Source organism: Delphinus delphis, chromosome 16 (genome assembly GCF_949987515.2).
Source record: "Delphinus delphis chromosome 16, mDelDel1.2, whole genome shotgun sequence".
Lineage (NCBI taxonomy): Eukaryota > Metazoa > Chordata > Mammalia > Artiodactyla > Delphinidae > Delphinus > Delphinus delphis.
Window position 1 is genome coordinate 60118591 of NC_082698.1, and position 18962 is coordinate 60137552.

The following is an 18962-nucleotide window of genomic DNA, read 5'->3' on the forward strand; positions in this document are numbered from 1 at the left end:
GTACTCATGCCCTAGCACAAGCCCACTTAAACTGAAAATCATAATTTATAACATGGTTGTCCTTAATTCTTTATAGTTGTCCTATACATACAGTTTACCTTATTACCTGACAAGCCAAGAAAATAAATAGTAAAACCTGTGGCATATCCCCTACAGGATAGTCTCTGCAATCCCAAGTATTTTTACTGAAAGTTAGGTAGTATTATCCCCCATTTTATGAATAAGGAAATATAAAATGAAACAGCTTACTCTTGGTTACCCTGCTAAGTAGAGCTAGAATTCAAGCTCAGGTCTCTCTGATCCCAGTCTGTGTTCTTTCCACACCATCATGTTGTCTCTCAGTATATCCCAAAATGCTGCTGGAATTTGAAAATCATTGCTGAAACACAATCCAGGAGGAGACAATGCAGGTTCACCATTTTGAACTGTGGTTCTCAATAGCTTAGGGAAGACAGGCTCTAGGCTATTTCCTCCCAGTTCCCTTTGGCTAAGAGTTGACCATTCTTGGGTGAGAATAAAGTCCTTTTGGTAAACTATGATGTTTTGGAGTTAGTGTCCTTCTCTTGAAGATGAAATATGACATTTTCCCCCTACAATTGTCTCTTCTGTTCAGGACAAGGTTCTCCCACTCAGACATGCTCTGACGTCTGTAATGCATACCCTACAGTGACACAGACTCTTGGAGTTGTCTAATCTAGCTTCTTATCCCACACAGGAACATCTTAGTAGACACATCTGTGTTCTTCACTTTTCTGACCATATTACTTTTTTTTTTTTTTTTTTTTTTTTTTGTGGTACGCGGGCCTCTCACTGTTGTGGCCTCTCCCGTTGCGGAGCACAGGCTCCGGACGCGCAGGCTCAGCGGCCATGGCTCACGGGCCCAGCCGCTCCGCAGCATGTGGGATCTTCCCGGACCGGGGCACGAACCCGTGTCCCCTGCATCAGCAGGCGAACTCTCAACCACTGCGCCACCAGGGAAGCCCTATATTACTTTTTGGTGAAGAAACCAATACACAAAAGCCTAAAGTTACTTAAATAAGGTCATGTAGCAAGGAAAGTTAGTATCCCTTTAAAGGATACCACAGAACAGAAAAGACATATGTATATACTAAGCTGTCAGTTTCTGAACATCAAATTATAGGATATACAGATGTGGATGGACTTCTCAGCTTTTAACGATCCAGCTGTTCCTCATCACCTCTACTCACTGGTGTAGCAATACTTTGTTATACTTTTAGAGACGATTCTAACATCTAGCATTTATTGAGAGCTAAATATATGCAAGACATTTGTAAGCATAAATTTTGGGTTTAAACTCAAACCTGATTTTGAGTCCCTATTACTCACTAGCTTTGGACTTTGAACAAATCACTGAAACTCTCAAAACCTCAGTTTCCTGATCTGTAGAACGGTGATAAAGGCTACTTGCCTCAGGGCTATTGTGAAAATTAAATGAGATAACCCTAAATTACTATACTAGATTGAAATTATGACTATACACAGCCGCCTGCTCTGTTTTCAGCCCCAAGGTACTGACTTTCCTCTGCCTGTTTATCTTATTTTTTTAGTTAATTAATTAATTTTTTATTATTATTATTTTGGCTGCTTTGGGTCTTCATTGCTGCGCGCGGGCTTTAGTTGCGGCAAGCGGGGGCTACTCTTTGTGGTGCGCGGGCTTCTCATTGCAGTGGCTTCTCTTCTTGCAGAGCATGGGCTCTAGGCACACAGGCTTCAGTAGTGTGGCACACAGGCTCAGTAGTTGTGGCTTGCGGGCTCTAGTGCGCAGGCTCAGTAGTTGTGGCACACGGGCTTAGTTGCTCTGCGGCATGTGGGATCCTCCCAGACCAGGGATCGAACCCATGTCCCCTGCCACCAGAGGAGTCCCAAAAAGTTATTTAAAAAAATAATAATCCTAGAACCTGATGAGGCTTAATTTTGTTCTCTTAGAAAGTAGTATCTACTGCTTTTTTCAGTACTTTTTGAGATTCGTATTAGTTTAGAAGTTATAAGTGGTTTTGTTTTGTATTTTTTAAATAGGAAAATTGGAGCTTTTAGTTTCTCCTAAGTTTCATCATTCATCCAAAAATTCTTGGGATCATTGCTTTCAGAAGGCATTATCATTATTTAACTTCTCTGTTCCTAGGAATATCTAAGCAGTATTAATATCTCTAGTATCCACAGCATTCAAGGGGGAATTTTCTACTGGACTGTAAACTCCTGAGGACGAGAACAATGTTTTCCACATCTTTGTGTCCTACTCTGAGCCTAGAAGAATTATGTATATTTATGCAGTAGATATTTAATTAATGTTGAATAAATGAGTGAATTAATTCTAAACATGGTCAGATCCTGAAAAGGATGCTAAAGCTCTAATAAAAACCTAGGGTGAGGGGGAGAATGATAGGAGTATGACACCTTCCCATGTCATTAATTTCCTTGACACATGGGCAAGTCACAATTTCTCTGACCTCAAGTTAGAGTTATACTAATTATCTCCAAGCATTCTTCCAGATTTGAAATTCTATAAATAATCAGCTTTTTATTGAATGTTGTAATGTTTTAAGGGACATGTTATAGCCTAAATATCCAAATCTGTGTGAAAATGAACTAACTTATAATTATCAGATACATTTGAAATCAGAGCAAGGCTGTTGAATTCCCAAGAGAAGCGTGGCGGTTTTAATTTGTTTTCTTGTTAAGAAATTTAAAACTTAATTAGATCTTGGCTAGTGCCTCTATAAGAGCTAGTTTATGGAGCTTGGTATAGTAGTTGCAGAAAAGTGACAGCTCCATAAAATATACCTAGAATGAGTGCAGCTGTATATAAAGTATGATTTGAGGAACGTCAAAAGGACATTCCCAACCATAAATACCTTCCCTACTTAACTTTCTTGCTTATAACAAATTACTACAAATTTGCAGCTTAAAATACCACCTATTTATCCCCTGACTTATAGTTTCTATAAGTCAGGGTCTGAGCATAGCATAACTGGGTTCTCTGCTCAGAGTCTTAACAAGGCAGAAATCAAGACATCGGTAGGACTGCTTTCTCATCTGGAGTTCATAGTCCTCTTCCAAGCTCACCTGGGTTCTTGGCAGAATTCATTTCCTTTTGGTTGTAGGACTGATGTCCCTTTTTCTTGCTGGCTGTCACTCGCAGCAGACTGCTGCAGTTCCTTGCCATGCGGCCCTCTCACAGGCCCTCTTACAATATGGCAGCTCACTTCTTCAAAGCCAGCAGGAGAATCTCTTTCCCCAGTGTGCTGAGATGGGTTCTTATATAACTGTAATCATGGGAGTGACTATCCCATTACCTTTTCCATATAAAGTAACCTAATCACAAGAGTGGTATCACATCCTATTCACAGGTCCTGCCCACATTCAAAGAGAGGAGATTTTACAGGGTGTGGGGATGTTGAGAACCATCTCAGAATTCTACCCACCATACCAGAAATTACCACCATTCTATTCTTTGAGGACTTCTGAAGATATGGACATTTTAACTGATCTAAGCCATGTTATCTAAAAAGACGTTAAGAATGGCAGTCATAAAATTTTAGGGCTAGAAAAGAGCTTAGAAATCATTTTACTTAAACCCTTGCTTTATTCTTTTAACCTGTTTGTTTACACTTGAAGGAAAATGACTTGCTCAAATCACAGCTAGTGCGATGCAAAACTGAGACCAGAGATTCAGGTTCACTCACTTCCATACCACTGTTCTCTTTAGTACGTGGGATCCACTGCCATGAGAAGGACCTAGAGAATTCTATTGGGGACTCAGTGCTTTTATGGGAAGGCAGAAATAGGGAAAAGTTCACAGCAAAAATGTACGGGAGGGCATCCCCAGACAGCCATAGAACGAAGGCAGGAAATGGGAATGTCATAAAGACGTGTGGGGAAGAGGTTATGGGAAAAAAGCTCCTATTTTATAAATTCTTTTAAAGTTTGTGGAGGCAAGCCCCTATGCTTCAGTTTGTTATTGCATTTTGTAAAAACATTTATGTGTGAAGAAGAGTGTTGGCCAGGATTTCATTCATTTAAGACAAAGTCATCAATTTTTTAAACACAATTATTCATGATGTAGGCAGGGAAGCTCAAATTCTGAAAGAAATATTTGCTTCATGAGGCACTTTCTCTGCAGAGACCTGATTTTTTTCCCCTAATTTAAAGTTACTTAGCAATTCTAAAGATTGATTCTGGCTTAACTATGTTGCTTTGAATATGTTGTGATTTAGTAAAATTATATATAAGTACCCCAAGGAGGAAGGGAGCTGCTTTAGGGATTCATGATTACCACTGGGGGAGAGAGGAGAGTGAGGGTAGGATAAACTGCCAAAACATCCTCTTAAATAGATAAGTGAGAACATCAGCCAACATTACATCCTACCATGAAAAGGATCAGAAAGGAATTATACCAACTGGGGAAGTATAGAGATTACTTTTTAACGCATGTGCTGCTTTTGGGGGGCTTAAGGGGTTACTACCCTTAGAAGCCTCTGAAGGTTTTATAAGACACTTGTTAAGGTGAAGAGTATTTAGCCTTTTGGCATAATTTCAGCAAACTGAACTTAAATATCTCAGTTGCTTTCAACTTTAGCCATCAGAGATTCAGACTCTGTTGAAGCTGACAACCCACAGCCCACCCATAGGCCACCAAAGAAGTCATTTTGTAAAGGGGGGATAAAAGGCACTTCCTCCTCAAGACTGAGGTTCGAGTAATATGAGGAAGTGGTTATCTAAATAATGATACATCCTCTTGGTGGAATACTGTGCAGCTGTTAAAAAAAAGAACTGTTTATGTATTGGAATGGAATTATTTCTTAGATATATTGTTAAATGAGTCAAGCAAAACCATTTAATATACCACCATTTTGTGGGAAAAAGTGAAGAATAAATATTTGATTTTATATCTATAAAATATTTCTGGGGAAACTGGAGATATTGGTTGCCTCTGGACAAATAGGGGACGGAGGTATAAGTTTGGGAAGGAGATTTCAGCCCTTTTGTACCATTTGAATTTGAAACAGCTGAATGTATTATCTAATGAAAAATAACTTTTTAAAATAAAAAATAATGAAAATTTAAAGAGTCAAAGAGGGAAAAGCAAGTTAATATGGTAAATTGGTCTCCGAATAAGACCTGGCTGTGTTATAAAGGTTTCCCTGCAAGGAGACTTGACTGGCCCCCTGCAAAATCTCATCCCCACCTGCACCTCTGTTCTAGCTCTCTAATCAGGCATTAGCATCCTTTCCTGCTTTCAGTACTTTACTCAGACCCCCACCCCCCATCACCTACTATTGTACCTGCCAACTCTGGAGCAGTATGTCTCTTTAATCCTTTAGAACTAGGATCCAAAATGTACCTCCAACGAAGTACGGTCTATTCCACTGTGACCCATATGTGTCCGTTAATGTCTGATAGTTCTCCTATGTACTTCTCCATCGTAATGGTTTCTATAGTTTCCCCCACTGAACTGTGATTGCCCTCTGAGCATGGCACCTGAAACCACTGCCTAATGGTACTGATAGAAATGCTTGCCCTTTGTGGACAAAATGTGTTGAGCGTTAATGACGCCAGATACAATACTGGACAATGGCAATAAACCTTACTGTAAATCAGTTTTACTAGATTAATCATGTAAGCCCATTGAAGCAGTCATCTGGGATGATGCTCTGAGATTTAGAAAACCTGACCACAGGTTTTCTCTGTGGCGTATACCAGTATTTAAGAGCCAGGATCACCAGCATCACCTCTGACGGTGGACTGCCTGAGCACACAGAGGGGGTCAACCTGCCTGCAGCTCAGAAGCACCGTGCGGAACACAGAATTGTTATATTTTTCATTATTAGTATACTGCATTGCTCTTGGCTCCTTAAATTGCTTGTCATCCTAAATATTGTCCTTTCCTCCCCACCCACACCCCCTCAGTCGGGCTGAAATGTGTATGTTGTATTAGCCAAAGTATCTTGGAAGAAGATACTTCCAAGAAAGGACAGGTGCTTTTTAAAGGAAAATCCTTCCCCCGTCCCCGCCTTCCCCGAAGCCATCTAGGTATGGATTTAAGAAACTAGGACCTCTGCATCATAAGCCCTTCCAAAGCTGAAGCAGAAATGTCTTCCCTTACTTAACCTTGGCAGTCACCAGCCAGCTTTTGATTTTCTCCACTGCAGTCCAGGAAGACGGGAATAATCACATGGCTGCACAGCTAGAGACTGCCAACCCAACGTGGCATATCACCTTTCCAAACATCTTTGCATTAGGAAGAGACAGGCAGTTCCTAACTGGGTCACACTGTCTGTAGATCTATCTATGCATCAGAGATATAGAAGCTCCCAGGGCCACCTTTGTTTTATATGCTTTTCACTGGGTTGCATTTTCATAAACTTCTTTAAGTTCTTAAAATTGTCAGTATGCATTCCAAGGGAATGCTAATGTGTAGGGCAATCAGATCTGTGGTCAAACTATAATGCTGGCTCTTCACAACCCCTAGTTGTTACTCAGTTATTCGTCCCTGCCCACTAGCAAGGAGTAATCCCCAACTTGGCTTTTCTTTCATCTGAGCTCTTTCTCTTGTTTAGAGTGACAGATTAATGGGAATTCCCTGGCAGTCCAGTGATTAAGACTCCGCGCTTTCACTGCCGAGGGTGTCGGGGAACTAAGATCATGCAAGCCATGAGGTTCGGCAAAAAAAAAAACAACAAACAACAGAGTGACAGATTCATGGGGGGATCCGTTGTCCATATAAGGGGTCGAGTGGATCCAGTGTGTATAGGGAAAAGAGCATTGGCTGGAAGTCAGAAGACCCTGATTCTAGACCCAGCTGTGCTACTAGTTAGCTTTGTGACCCTGAGCAAGTTATTCAAATTCTCTGCATTTTACCTTTCGTCTGAGGTCTCTTCCAGTTCTAAGATTCTGATTCCAAGTGGATGTCTGGGCTCTTATCCCTCCAGAACTCTCCTTTCCTCTGTTCAACTACTGTTGTGAATACTTTTATGTAATATAGCTTCTGACATTATAGTCACACAAACTCAGTATGAGTTTCTGTCTGAGGCTGAATTGCCCAGTCATGGACTGTGCCAGAGAGTAAATTGGGGGTCCTGGCACAATTCAGATTCTGCCTGGACTTTTCAAAAAGCCAGATGGTTAACACATTTTTGAGTGCCAATTCAGCACGCTTCTGCAAATTCCTTCCCACCACAATCTAGTAGAAATCACCCAATCTCATGTCCATCTATTGTTCAGGCAGCTGGACCAGATTTGTACCAAAGGAATAGATAGGCCTTGGAAACGTAGGCTTCTCCAGGGTGACTTCATGCTCCATAGAGACATCTTTCAGATTAGAACCCCAACCATCAATCAATTAGCATCATGAAATAAGGGAGGCCCAAATTCCAGTACCAACATCTGGTCTGCATGGGGAAGTTGAGATCTGGGGCAGAGGGGGTGAGGGATTGTTCTCCTTGCTGTGATTTAATTATGGCTTTGTGGTTCAGAGATGTGGAAGAAAATCTGAATGAGCCAACTCTCAGGACCAGCTGTCAAGCACTTGGCTTGTAATCTGCTGTCATCCTACTTGTCCCAAGTGCTCTTGGCTGTACAGCTCACCAGCCAGTTTAATGTTTGTTTCCTCCACTGCTCTGATTCACACCCTGGGGGCTTATCTGAGGATCTTGAACTGTGAAAGGGCACCCCAGCCAGGCTCTTTGCTGGCTGGTAACATCCCAGTGGTTTGAATAACTTAGCTCCTGTAGTACAGATGGCATCAGAGCCCTCTCCATGTGAGATGGAACATATTCTGTAACTGTTCTGTCAAGAGATGGTATTTGTAATGAGGGATTCCTGACAGTGGCTTCCAGAAGTCCCTGTTCTACAACCACTTAGTACCACTTTAATGAGCTTTCCACTAAAAAAAAAAAAAAAGCCAAGAGCTCTCACTGACATTCTTGGATATTATTTAGTTAATGGTTTATTTAGAGGAAAGAGTCTATCTTCATGGGGAAAAGGATAGGCACTTGGAGCATCAAGAAGAATTAGCACTACTATATAGCACAGGGAACTCTAGTGCTCTGTGGTGACCTAAATGGGAAGGAAATCCAAAACAGAGGGGATATATGTATATGTGTAGCTGATTCACTTTGCTGTACAGTAGAAACTAACACAACATTGTAAAGCAACTATACTCCAATTTTAAAAAAAGAATTGGCAATAGGCACTCTGCCCTGAGAAAATGGAACTGGGAAAGAGAAAAAGAGGGTAGTTATCAGTTATAACAGGTGTGGTATTGGTGTGAAAAAGGCATGGTTAACAAACATTGGCAGAGAAAGGAATGGTTAACATAAAGCATTCATGTTTACCTACATAGAACAGGTTTTGAGCCACTTCTCAGGACACATTTCTGTGGCCGCAAAGGGTAATTCAGTAAATGATCACGGTTTGAGAGCATCCAGTGTCTTCTGATCTGATTCTCTTTTCACTGAGCAATCTTCTGTGGTGAACTGAGCTTCCTTAGTAGATTTTCCTACTGAGAAGTATAATGGCCAGCTGTCATCAGTTTAGTTCTCTTAACAGTTACTATTTTCATTGTAAATTGGCCTTCTGGTTTCTCCTCTTTCCCCGGGCCATTTAGTTAGCAGGAATCAGTTCTTCCTGAGCCGACTGAGAGAATCAAGTGTCTAGACCTACGAGGCTAAGTTTCTAAACCCTAGAATTTCTACAGTCTAGTAGAGGCCCCATCTCCCCCATCAGCACTTAACCACATCTCGTGAACATCCACACAATAATATATTCTGCTTAAGTCTTTTAGTTCCAGGGGATGTTGATTCCTCTTTCACTCTCGCATCCCGGGAAGAGGGGCGGTATGAGCAGTAACCTAAAGCTGCAGGAGGAGGAATCTGACTCTTCCCGCTCTCGTGAGCAGCCTAGTCCCCCTCCAGCCAGAGGCTGTGGACACTAAGGTACAGCCCAGCTTGTGGCCTTTATACCTTTCTTCTGCCCTTCGCCACACAAGATCTTCAGCTGTTTCTGTGTACCTCCACCCCTATCCCTCACCCTCAGATTCTAGAAAATGCCAATAAACCATTCCTTGCACTACTAAGCCACCTCAGCAGCTATCCTGTGGCATCCCGTCATTTGAATATGAGAATATTATACCTAAAGAGATCAGGTGACTCCACCACAGCAAGTTGATGGAGCCAGGACTAGAGCTCAGGTCTTGTGACTTGCAAGCAGTTTTTCTACTGCATCTCCTTGCTCCTCTGCATTGTTCTGGCATTTGTATCAGCTGACCTCAGGGGCCCTGTGGTGAATATAATGGAGGCTATAGAGGTGAAGTGAAAGAGCAAATGCAGAAAAAAAATGACAAGAAAGAACTGAAATTATAGGAATGAAATAAGCAGAGAAGGCACACTGCCTTTAGTTTAAGTTTACATTGCTTCTAGAAGAATCTAATCTGAGGTTTATAGATATGAACACTTCATTGCTGGTTGGTTCATAAATAGAAATTCATCTTTTTCTTTCCTCTGAGTTTTACCTCACTTAAGAGTGTGTCTATAAGCAATAACATAATTTATAGATGTAGCTGGATCAGGCTTGAGGATAAATGGCAGAGAAGGCAGGGGAAATTGCCTAGTCCCTCCTGGCTTGTTTTTTGTGAGAACCCAGTTCTCACGTGATTGCTAGTGTTTAACAGTAAATGTCAGAGAAAGAAAAAATGGCAAGAGAGAAGAGATTTTCTGATGAGATCTGGAAAAAGAAAAAAAAAAAGAGACTGTATTGATCTAGTGAGATGGGGCCACTGCTTCTCCCAAGCGGCACAGTTGGGAAAGACAAAGTGGCTGATGGAAAACCTGTTGGGAGGAAGGGCAGGAGCTCAGCCATGCAGATTCTCCACTGTCAGTCAGTAACGGGTGGGTGAAGCCTCAGTGCATTCAGACAAGTCTCCTTGTTCCCCACTTCCCCATCCTTTCTCTGCCTCATTATTTCCTTGACTTTTTGTTATTGTGTTCTTTCCAGTGGGAGGGAAATGCCAAGACGGAGACTATCAGGCATTCTTTATTTTTTTTCAAGGCACTCTTCTGGTAATAATTTATTAGAAAAGCCACCACTGCATGCTGAAGACTTCGAATTCCATCCTTAAATTTATGTGGATTTTCACTTTTTAAATTTTTATTGTGGTAAAATATATATAACAAAAGTTGCCATTTAAACCATTTTTAAGTATGTAAGTCAGTGGCATTAATTACATTCACAGTGTTGTACAACCATCACCACTATTTCCAAAACTTTTCCATCACCCCAAACAGAAAATCTGTACCGATTAACCACTAACTCCCCAGCCCCTTGTAACCTCCAATCTACTTTCTCTATAAATTTAGTATCAGGCATTCTTACTTAATTATATATACCTCCTAGATTGTGGCAGCAGTAGAAAGAAAATGGAATCTGAAGTGAAAAGGAAAGGGGGTTATGGATTAAAAACTGAGTTATCATTGTCTTAAATGTGACGTAAATACACTTGAAAATTTTTTATTGTGACTGAATAGTTTTATCCTTCCATTCAGAGAAAGCAAAATGAAAGTCCCTCTGCTGTGCTAACTCAGCATCTTTCTTCTTTCAGTAACCATGCAGCAGGTGGCCAGGACAGTGGCTAAAGTGGAACTCTCAGATCACGTGTGTGATGTGGTGTTTGCGCTCTTTGACTGTGATGGTGAGTGGGGCCCTCTGGAGTCCGGTGGAAAAACCAAGCCTTACTGCCCTTGAAGTAGACACTTTTATGATGGAGCCAGCTCCTTGCAGCCAGCTCCAGGGTACCAGCCTAGACTGCTTCAACTTCCCCATTTCCCACATCAGTAGCTCAGCCCTCAGACTCATGACATTGAGAAATATCACCCCTGGTCCTGGTTTGTGTTCTCCATTTCTTCTTATAATTCTAATTTGCCTATAGGCCTAAATTTATTTATGACCCTAAGGATCCTAAAGATAAAAACAAGGGAATTCCCTGGTGGTCCAGTGTTTAGGACTCCCCACTTCCACTGCAGGGGGCACGGGTTCGATTCCTGGTTGGGGAACTAAGATCCCGCATGCCGTGTGACACGGCCAAAAAAAAAAAAAAATTAGACCCAGCTTACTGCTTAGTAGATAGGAGCACTTGAATATTTGAATGTCTCTAGGAAGAAGATGGTACTGGTCACTCCACCACCCAGGGCACATTTCAGTCATTTACAACCCATCATAGCATTCCAGCTGCACACTAAGGTCTGTTGTGTCTGTGAGCACTCTGCAGTTTATTTAGCCCATTTAAGAGATCCTGGTTCTGCTCTGGCCTTATTTCTCAGCTATGTTGGCTGATACAATGATGATAATATTAACAATGGAGGCTCACAGTTTTTTCTTTTTTTTTTTTTGCCTTAGATTTATTTATTTTTACTTTATTTTTATTGGAGTATAGTTGATTTACAATGTTGTATTAGTTTCAGGCATGAAGCAAAGTGAATCAGTTATACATACACATCTATCCACCCTTTTTTAGATTCTTCTCTCATATAGACCATTATAGAGTACTGAGTAGAGTCCTCTGTGCTATACAGTAGGTCGTTATTAGTTATCTCACAGTTTTTTCATTGCTTACTATGAGCCGGATACACTGTGCAAGCTGCTCATTTAAGCCTCTGACACAGGAGTAGTTATTAACCACATTTTACAGATAAGGAAGCTGCAACTCAGAGAGGTAAAGGAGTTTTCCCAGGATCACAAAGGTAGTATTAGATAGCAAATCCAGGATTTGAACCAAAAGTGCACTGCCCCCCTCTGAACTATATGACCTCCATTCCCTGTCTCACAGCCAGGATTCACTGTTCATCTTCTTCCAGGAAGCTAGGCTCACAGAATTCAAGAACAGATCAAAAGCTCCTGCATGTGTGAAACCTTCCCTTTTAATCCCAGCATAATGAATCACTCTGTTTTTTTTATTCCTTAACTTGGTTCAATTTGTCCGCATTGCTGCATGTTACACTCCATCTCTGTGTATGTGACTTAATGTCCCTACCAAACTGTGAGCTTTTTATGGGTAGTTACAAGTCCTATCCACCTTTGGATCCCCCCTCCCCTGCAAATAGGACCTCAGACAGTACTTTGCACATAACAGGTGTTCATTAACTTTTTGTTTGTTTTTTATTTTTAGTTGTGCCAGGTCTTAGTTGCGGCAGGTGTGTTAGTTAGTTGTGGCATGCAAACTCTTAGCTGTGGCATGCATGTGGGATCTAGTTCCCTGACCAGAGATCGAACCCACGTCCCCTACATTGGAAGGTGGATTCCTAACCACTGCACCACCAGGGAAGTCCTCATTAACTTTTTAAGTTGAACTTGAGTTATTTAAATCTCCCCCCCTGAACCCACAACCGAGGTCTGAGTGAAAGGAAGCCCCAGAGGGAGGACAAGGAGAGTCCTCATCCACAGGGAAGGGTGATTATTCTCTAGAGCTGCCCTGTCCAATATGATACCACAGTTACATGTGGTTATTTAAATTTAAATTAATTAAAATTGAATACAATTTAAAACTCACTTCTTCCAGTATCACATGTGGCTGGTGGCTCCTGTATTGAAAATAGCACAGATAAAAACGTTTCCCTCATCACAGAGAGTTCTAACGGACAGCACTGCTACAGAGAGAGTAACTCTCCCCAGGTTTTGTTTTTACTCTAATCACTTTTAGGTAGTTTGAGTTTTTTTCCAAAGAACATTTTTATAATTTTTGAAGCCAGTATCCAAGAGCTGGTTTGTGAAGTGAATATGGGAGTAATGGCAACCAGCATCACAGTTCCCCTCTTCTCCTGGGAAGTCCTGGGAAATGTTTGATTTTCCAGCCTTTTAGAAGGAGGCTCTATCAATATCTACTTCTATTACCTTTAAAAAATCATTTTCTCTCTGGGACCTAATTTTTTAATTGACATATAATTGACATATAACATATTAGTTTCAGGTGTACCACATAATGATTCAATATTTGTGTATATTGCAAAATGATCACCATAATAAGTCTAGTCACCATACATGTTACAAATTTTTTTCTTATAATGAGAATTTTTAAGATCTACTCTCTTAGCAACTTGCAAATATGCAATACAGTGTTTTTAAATATAGTCTTCATGCTGTACATTATATCCCCATGCCTTACTTATAACTGGAAGTTTGTACCTTTTGAAGCCCTGCACCAGAATTCATCCACCTCCATCCCCCACCTCTAGCAACCTCTAATCTGTTCTATATATCTATGAACTCAGTTATTTTTGTTTGTTCGTTTTAGATTCCACATATAACTAAGATCATACAGTATTTGTCTTTCTCTGATTTATGTCAGCATAATGGCCTCAAGGTCCATCCATGTTGTCAAAAATGGCAAAGTTTCCTTCTTTTTATGGCTGAATAATATTCCATCGTACACACAATATATATACACACACACACATATCACATTTTCTTCATCCATTCATCTGTCCATGGACACTTAGGTTGTTTCTGTGTCTTAGCTCTTATAAATAATGCTGCAGTGAACATAGGGGTGCATATATCTTTTCAAGTTAGTGTTTTTGTTTCTTTCAGATAAATACCCAGAAGTGGAATTTGGATCATATGGTAGTTTTATTTTTAATTTTCTGAGGAACTTCCATACTGTTTCCCATAGTGGCTGCACCAATTTACATTCTCTCCAACAGTACACAGGGTTCCCTTTTCTCCACATCCTGGCCAACACTTGTTATTTGTTGTTGTTGTTGTTGTTAGCAGCCATTCTGACAGGTGTGAGGTGGTATCTCATTGTGGCTTTGATTTGCATTTCCCTGATGATTAGTGATGTTGAGCATCTTTTCACGTGTCTATTGGCCATTTGTATGTCTTCTTTGGGAAGCATCTGTTCAGGTCCTCTGCACATTTTTTAATCAGGTTGTTTGGTTTTTTGCTGTTGAGTTGCATGAGTTCTCTGTATATTTTGCATTTTAACCCCTTATCAGTATATGATTTGCAGATATCTTCTCCTGTCTAGTAGATTGCCTTTTCATTTTGTTGATGGTTTCCTTTGCTGTGCAGAACCTTTTTAGTTTGATATAATTCCACTTGTTTATTTTTGCTTTTGTTACCTTTGCTTTTGGTGGTAAATGGGGTTTATTTTCTTTTTGTTTGTTTGTTTTGGGGTTTTTTTGTTTTTGTTTTTTTTTAATTTTTTTAATTGTTTTTTTTTTGGCTGCATTGGGTTTTCTGCTGCTCACGGGCTTTCTCTAGTTGCGGCGAGTGGGGGCTACTCTTCATTGCCGTGCGCAGGCTTCTAATTGTGGTGGCTTCTCTTGTTGCAGAGCATGGGCTCTAGGTGCGTGGGCTTCAGTAGTTGTGGCACACGGGATTCAGTAGTTGTGGCTCACTGGCTTAGTTGCTCCGTGGCATGTAGGATCTTCCCGGGCCAGGGCTCCAACCCACCAGGGAAGCCCGGGGTTCATTTTCTTAATCTACAGAAAAGGGAAATAGATATTAAATTCGAAAGCCATTGTCATTTCTACCAGTGCAAGATGTTAGGTCAAAATGCCAGGGGACAGAGAATTCCAATTTTCAAACAGACTTGTTTGTCACAGAATTTAGAGTTGCAGTCACAGATCACACATGCACACAAATGACATTCAGTCATATATCCAATTCACAGGTAACAAAGGCTGTTCAGACTGGTCAGCCCTGGCCTTAGGGAAGCAAGAAGCAAATCCCAGAGTAGTTTGAATGAAATAACCTCAGGTTTGGGGAATTCCCTGGTGGTCCAGTGGACTCTGCGCTTTTACTGCCCGAGGCTACAGGTTTGATCCTCCGTCGGGGAGCTAAGATCCTGCAAGCCCCACCACCAAAAAATAAATAAATAAAAATAACTTCAGGTTTTTTCATCTTAAGCTTCTTTTTATACAAAATATTAAGAATCCTATTTAGACCTTTTTGTTCTTTTAATTGCATTCTTAATAAGCCATATTACTGATTAACTTTCAGCCCAGCCAGGCTACTTTTTAAGTTAAAGTATAATATACATACAAAAAAATGCAAATACCATAAGTGTGGAGCTTGATAAATTTTTAAAAACTGAACACACCCATGCATCATCCTGAAGCAGCACATCACCAGGACCGCAGAGCTGCCTGGTGCTGCTGCCCTCCGGTCACTTATACCCCCGAGGGCGGCCACTTCCCTAACTTCTAGTGCCATAGGTTAGCTTTACCTGTTTTTTGTTTGTTTTAATCTTGCTCTGAGGTATCCCTGAGGCTGCCCATGCTCTTTTCAGACAGCAAACATGGGCCCGTTTAGATTTTCAGGTACTCTATACAGAAGTAAACCAATTATTCCCTCTTACCACTTTCTTCCCAGACTGTTCATTAGTAGAGGTCTGTTTGCTAGCTTCCTGTCACCACCAGTAATGGCTGCGATTCTTTTAATCAGCAGACATTTACTCCTGAGCATCTAGTCAAATGGTAACTGTCCTCTACTTTTGGAGTGGTTACTATTCCATGTGGCTTGAGAAGTGACCTTGGGTCAGACCAGATGCTCTCCAGGTTCTCCTCTAGACCTGAGAGTCTGCCACTGAAGAGGGTCAAATGAGAAGCCATGAGAAAATGGGCTTAACCCAAAGCCAGGTTTTGATTTTAGTTTTCACCATGAAAAGCCTCATCATGTCTTACCCGGACTATTGCAGCAGCCTCCTAACTGGCTCCCATACTCACTCCATCTGTGCCACTCCAGTCTATCACCATCATCCAGCTAGAGAAATCTACCCAAAATGGAAATCTAACTACATCTTACTCCCCTCTCCCAGTCCTTTCCTGCCCTGAAGATAAAGTGCAAACCCTTTCATAAGGATACAAGATCCTTGAGGACCTGTCTCCTGCCTTCCTCTTTGGTTTACTGGCCATATCCCTATCTTTGTGTGTCCAGCAATACCTAACTCCTTGTAGTTCTCTAACAGCTGTGCTGCTTCCTACAGGTGCCTTTGCTTATGCTACTACCACTACTGGAATGCCTCCCCCGTCTCACTCCCCTCTGCTTGGCCACTTCCTGCTCATCCTTTGGGATTCAACTTAGGAGTCACCTCCAGGAAGCCTTTACTGACCTGTACTTGCACCCTCCCCAGCCTGGGTTAGATAGTCTTCCTCTGTGCCCCCATAGCATCTTCTGTTTACCCCATTATGGCATTTACCATACTATTGAAATAATGTACTTGTCTCTCCCATAACCTGATGGTATTTCAAGGGACAAAGTCATTTTTATCTCTTTATTCTCAGCACCTAGCACAGGACCTGACATATATATTCTCATTCAACTTCTGTCACACTACACGGAACTATCACTGAGTTGCAATTGGAAACATCAAGGACAGTACAAACCAGTTCATTTTTAACCAAGAGAATTGAGTTTGGCTGTGAGAGAGCGCTAGGCTTTGGGACCTACATGATGTGAGCAATGGAATTGTCTCATTGTCTTTGTTCCAAGGCTGTCACTTATCCCTGTTGTGTTTGCCTCTTCTTCTAGGCAACGGAGAGCTGAGCAATAAGGAATTTGTTTCTATCATGAAGCAACGGCTGATGAGAGGCCTGGAGAAGCCCAAAGACATGGGCTTCACCCGCCTCATGCAGGCCATGTGGAAATGTGCACAGGAAACTGCCTGGGACTTCGCTTTGCCCAAACAGTAACCCAGAACTGCACGAGGAGCCACGCCTCCAGGCCAAGCACCCTGGCCCCTTGGGCAGAGCCTTGGCACAGTCCTCCCCGCTGCTGCTTCCGGAAGTAGTGCTCCCCTCCTCCTGGGAATGATCTCAGGACTCATCAAGTTTCCCCTCTCCCAGTGTTCTGATAGGCCCTGGTTCTAAACCAGTGATTCTCCCTAGAGGTCCTCAAAAACATGAGCAGGTCCTAAAAGCGCAGACCTTTGGCACGTTCGACAGTACTACCCATTCAAGCACCCTACAGACAAAGAATGCGGGACCCATCCATGTACCTGCCAACCCTGGGAAACACCCATTTCTTGAGTCATCTTGGTGTGGGTTTATATTAACAAGAACATTCCTTGCTTCTCCTCCTGCTGGTGTTTTTTAAGCTACAAATTGGGAAAACCTCTGGCAGAAAAAGGAAATCAGTGATGAATGATAACGAGGATGACCCAGGCACCCTGAGCTGGTGGGAAGCCTGGGCCAGAGGAAGGATCTGTGTCAGTCCCCGGGGTGGCTCTGAGGCAGTGTGCACAGTGGGCATGGAGCAAGATTAGGAATTTAAAGTAGCTGCTGCATGGCTCTCTCCACTCCCTTCTTTTCCTCTCAGGCTCCGTAAGAAGACTCCAGCACGACTGTGCTTATTAAATGAGCGGCAGTGATTAAGCTCATGGCCCCTGCGAGTGCCATTTCCCCTCCAGGCGTGTGCCTCTGAAGCTGAGTCCTGGCTCAGAGCCTGTCTGCCCTGTCTTAAACACTTGTAAAATAGCACTTTAATTATAACGGTTTGCAGTAAAGCCCCACCAACCACCGCCAAAGGCTCTTGTCTCCTTTATTTTAGGGTCCTCTGGGGCCCTTTTCATTTCACTTCTCCACTGGCTTTGAGATCCTAGCAGCAGACCTGTTTTCTTTCCACCAGAGCCTGGTCCTTCCTGTTGAGAAGGCACTTTAAGCATAAACAAAACGGGCATTTGGAGGTTAGTGGTGGCATTTTCCAGCAAGGTTTGGATAGCATTTCATCCTGGACCAAGGCTACCAGGTCCAATGTAGTCCTTGATTACTCATGCCCCACGAGAAGGAACCAAGACAGGGTGGTGGGGGATATGAGACATCATCTGGTACGGTGGACCTAAGTGTTAAGAACCGTAGCAACCGGGAATTCCCTGGCAGTCCAGTGGTTAGGACTCTGCCTTCTCACCGCTGAGGGCCCGGGTTCAGTCCCTGGTCGGGGAACTAAAATCCCAGAAGCCGCGCAGCACAGCCAAGAAAAAGAAAAAAGAAATGAACCGTAGCAACCAGTGTTTTATGTGGATTCAACTCTGCCACTAACTCAGTGTGACCTGGAGCAAGCAAGCAATTTCCCATGTTTTCTCAACTATAAAATGACAGATAGGGTTGAGCTTAATGGGCTTAGAGGTTTCTTCCAGGTCCAGAAACCTCTCCTTCAGCTCTTCTCCAGAATTCCTACAACCTCCAGAACCTCCAGGTAGTGCTCCTTGGCACGATAGGGTCTCGCATCCAATGTAATAGCACCACCACACCAAAAACCCAGTGCTTCCTGCAAGGCCTAGAAGTTGGTAGGGAGCGTTTATCAGGCAGAGAAGAGCAGAGACATAGGTCTGCACCTGTGGCTCCACAAGGACAGTACTAACCCCAGCATTTTCTCCAGAGCAATTTAATAACCTCACTTCTAACATCCTTTCTGGGAGCAGATTAGATTATCTCTCAAAGGAGCTTCCCACTCATGCACCTCATCTATCTTCCACTGTTTCCTTTCTTGTGGCACGTATTCCTCGCACCCAAGTGTAGCCTTTGCCTTGCTCATTGCTCCAGGGCTGAGGCATCAGCAAAATGTGAGCTTTGTCTTAAATTTGTCCCATAATCCCCAAATCACTCTTTTCCCCAATCCTCTTTTCTCCAGCCTGAAAGAGAAGTCCCTTTCACAGCCGCTGTGGGGCATTCACTCCCTCACCAGGAGAGACCTGCCAACTGGCCTGGGTTCACTGAAGCTGAAAGCCAAAGCATAGCAGGAAAGGATAAGGATCTCACCTGCAACATCTTGAAACCCAGGGTCAAGAGCACCTGTGACAAGTACGTGGAATTCCAACTGAACTCCATTAGCTCCTAGGAGAGCCGGAGAAAGCAGAGGCGGTCCAGGTGCTCAAGAAGACAGGACGGCCACACTTTGGCACAACAGGGCAAATGTTTAGGTGAAAGGTACAAGCTAAGTCACCCAGAAGAGGC

General features: G+C 42.4%; 1 protein-coding gene across 2 annotated transcripts in view; it reads left to right on the forward strand.

The window, feature by feature from the left end:
• The window catches only part of MICU1 (mitochondrial calcium uptake 1), a 201326-nt gene extending 183777 nt beyond the window's left edge, over positions 1–17549 (forward strand). For both annotated transcript variants that reach the window (XM_060034819.1, XM_060034820.2), the window contains exons 11-12: positions 10616–10705; positions 16543–17549. In XM_060034819.1, coding sequence (XP_059890802.1) covers positions 10616–10705; positions 16543–16703 — 251 coding nt within the window. In that variant the 3' untranslated portion in view covers positions 16704–17549. The remainder of the gene's footprint in view (positions 1–10615; positions 10706–16542) is intronic.
• The last annotated feature ends 1413 nt before the right edge of the window (positions 17550–18962 follow it).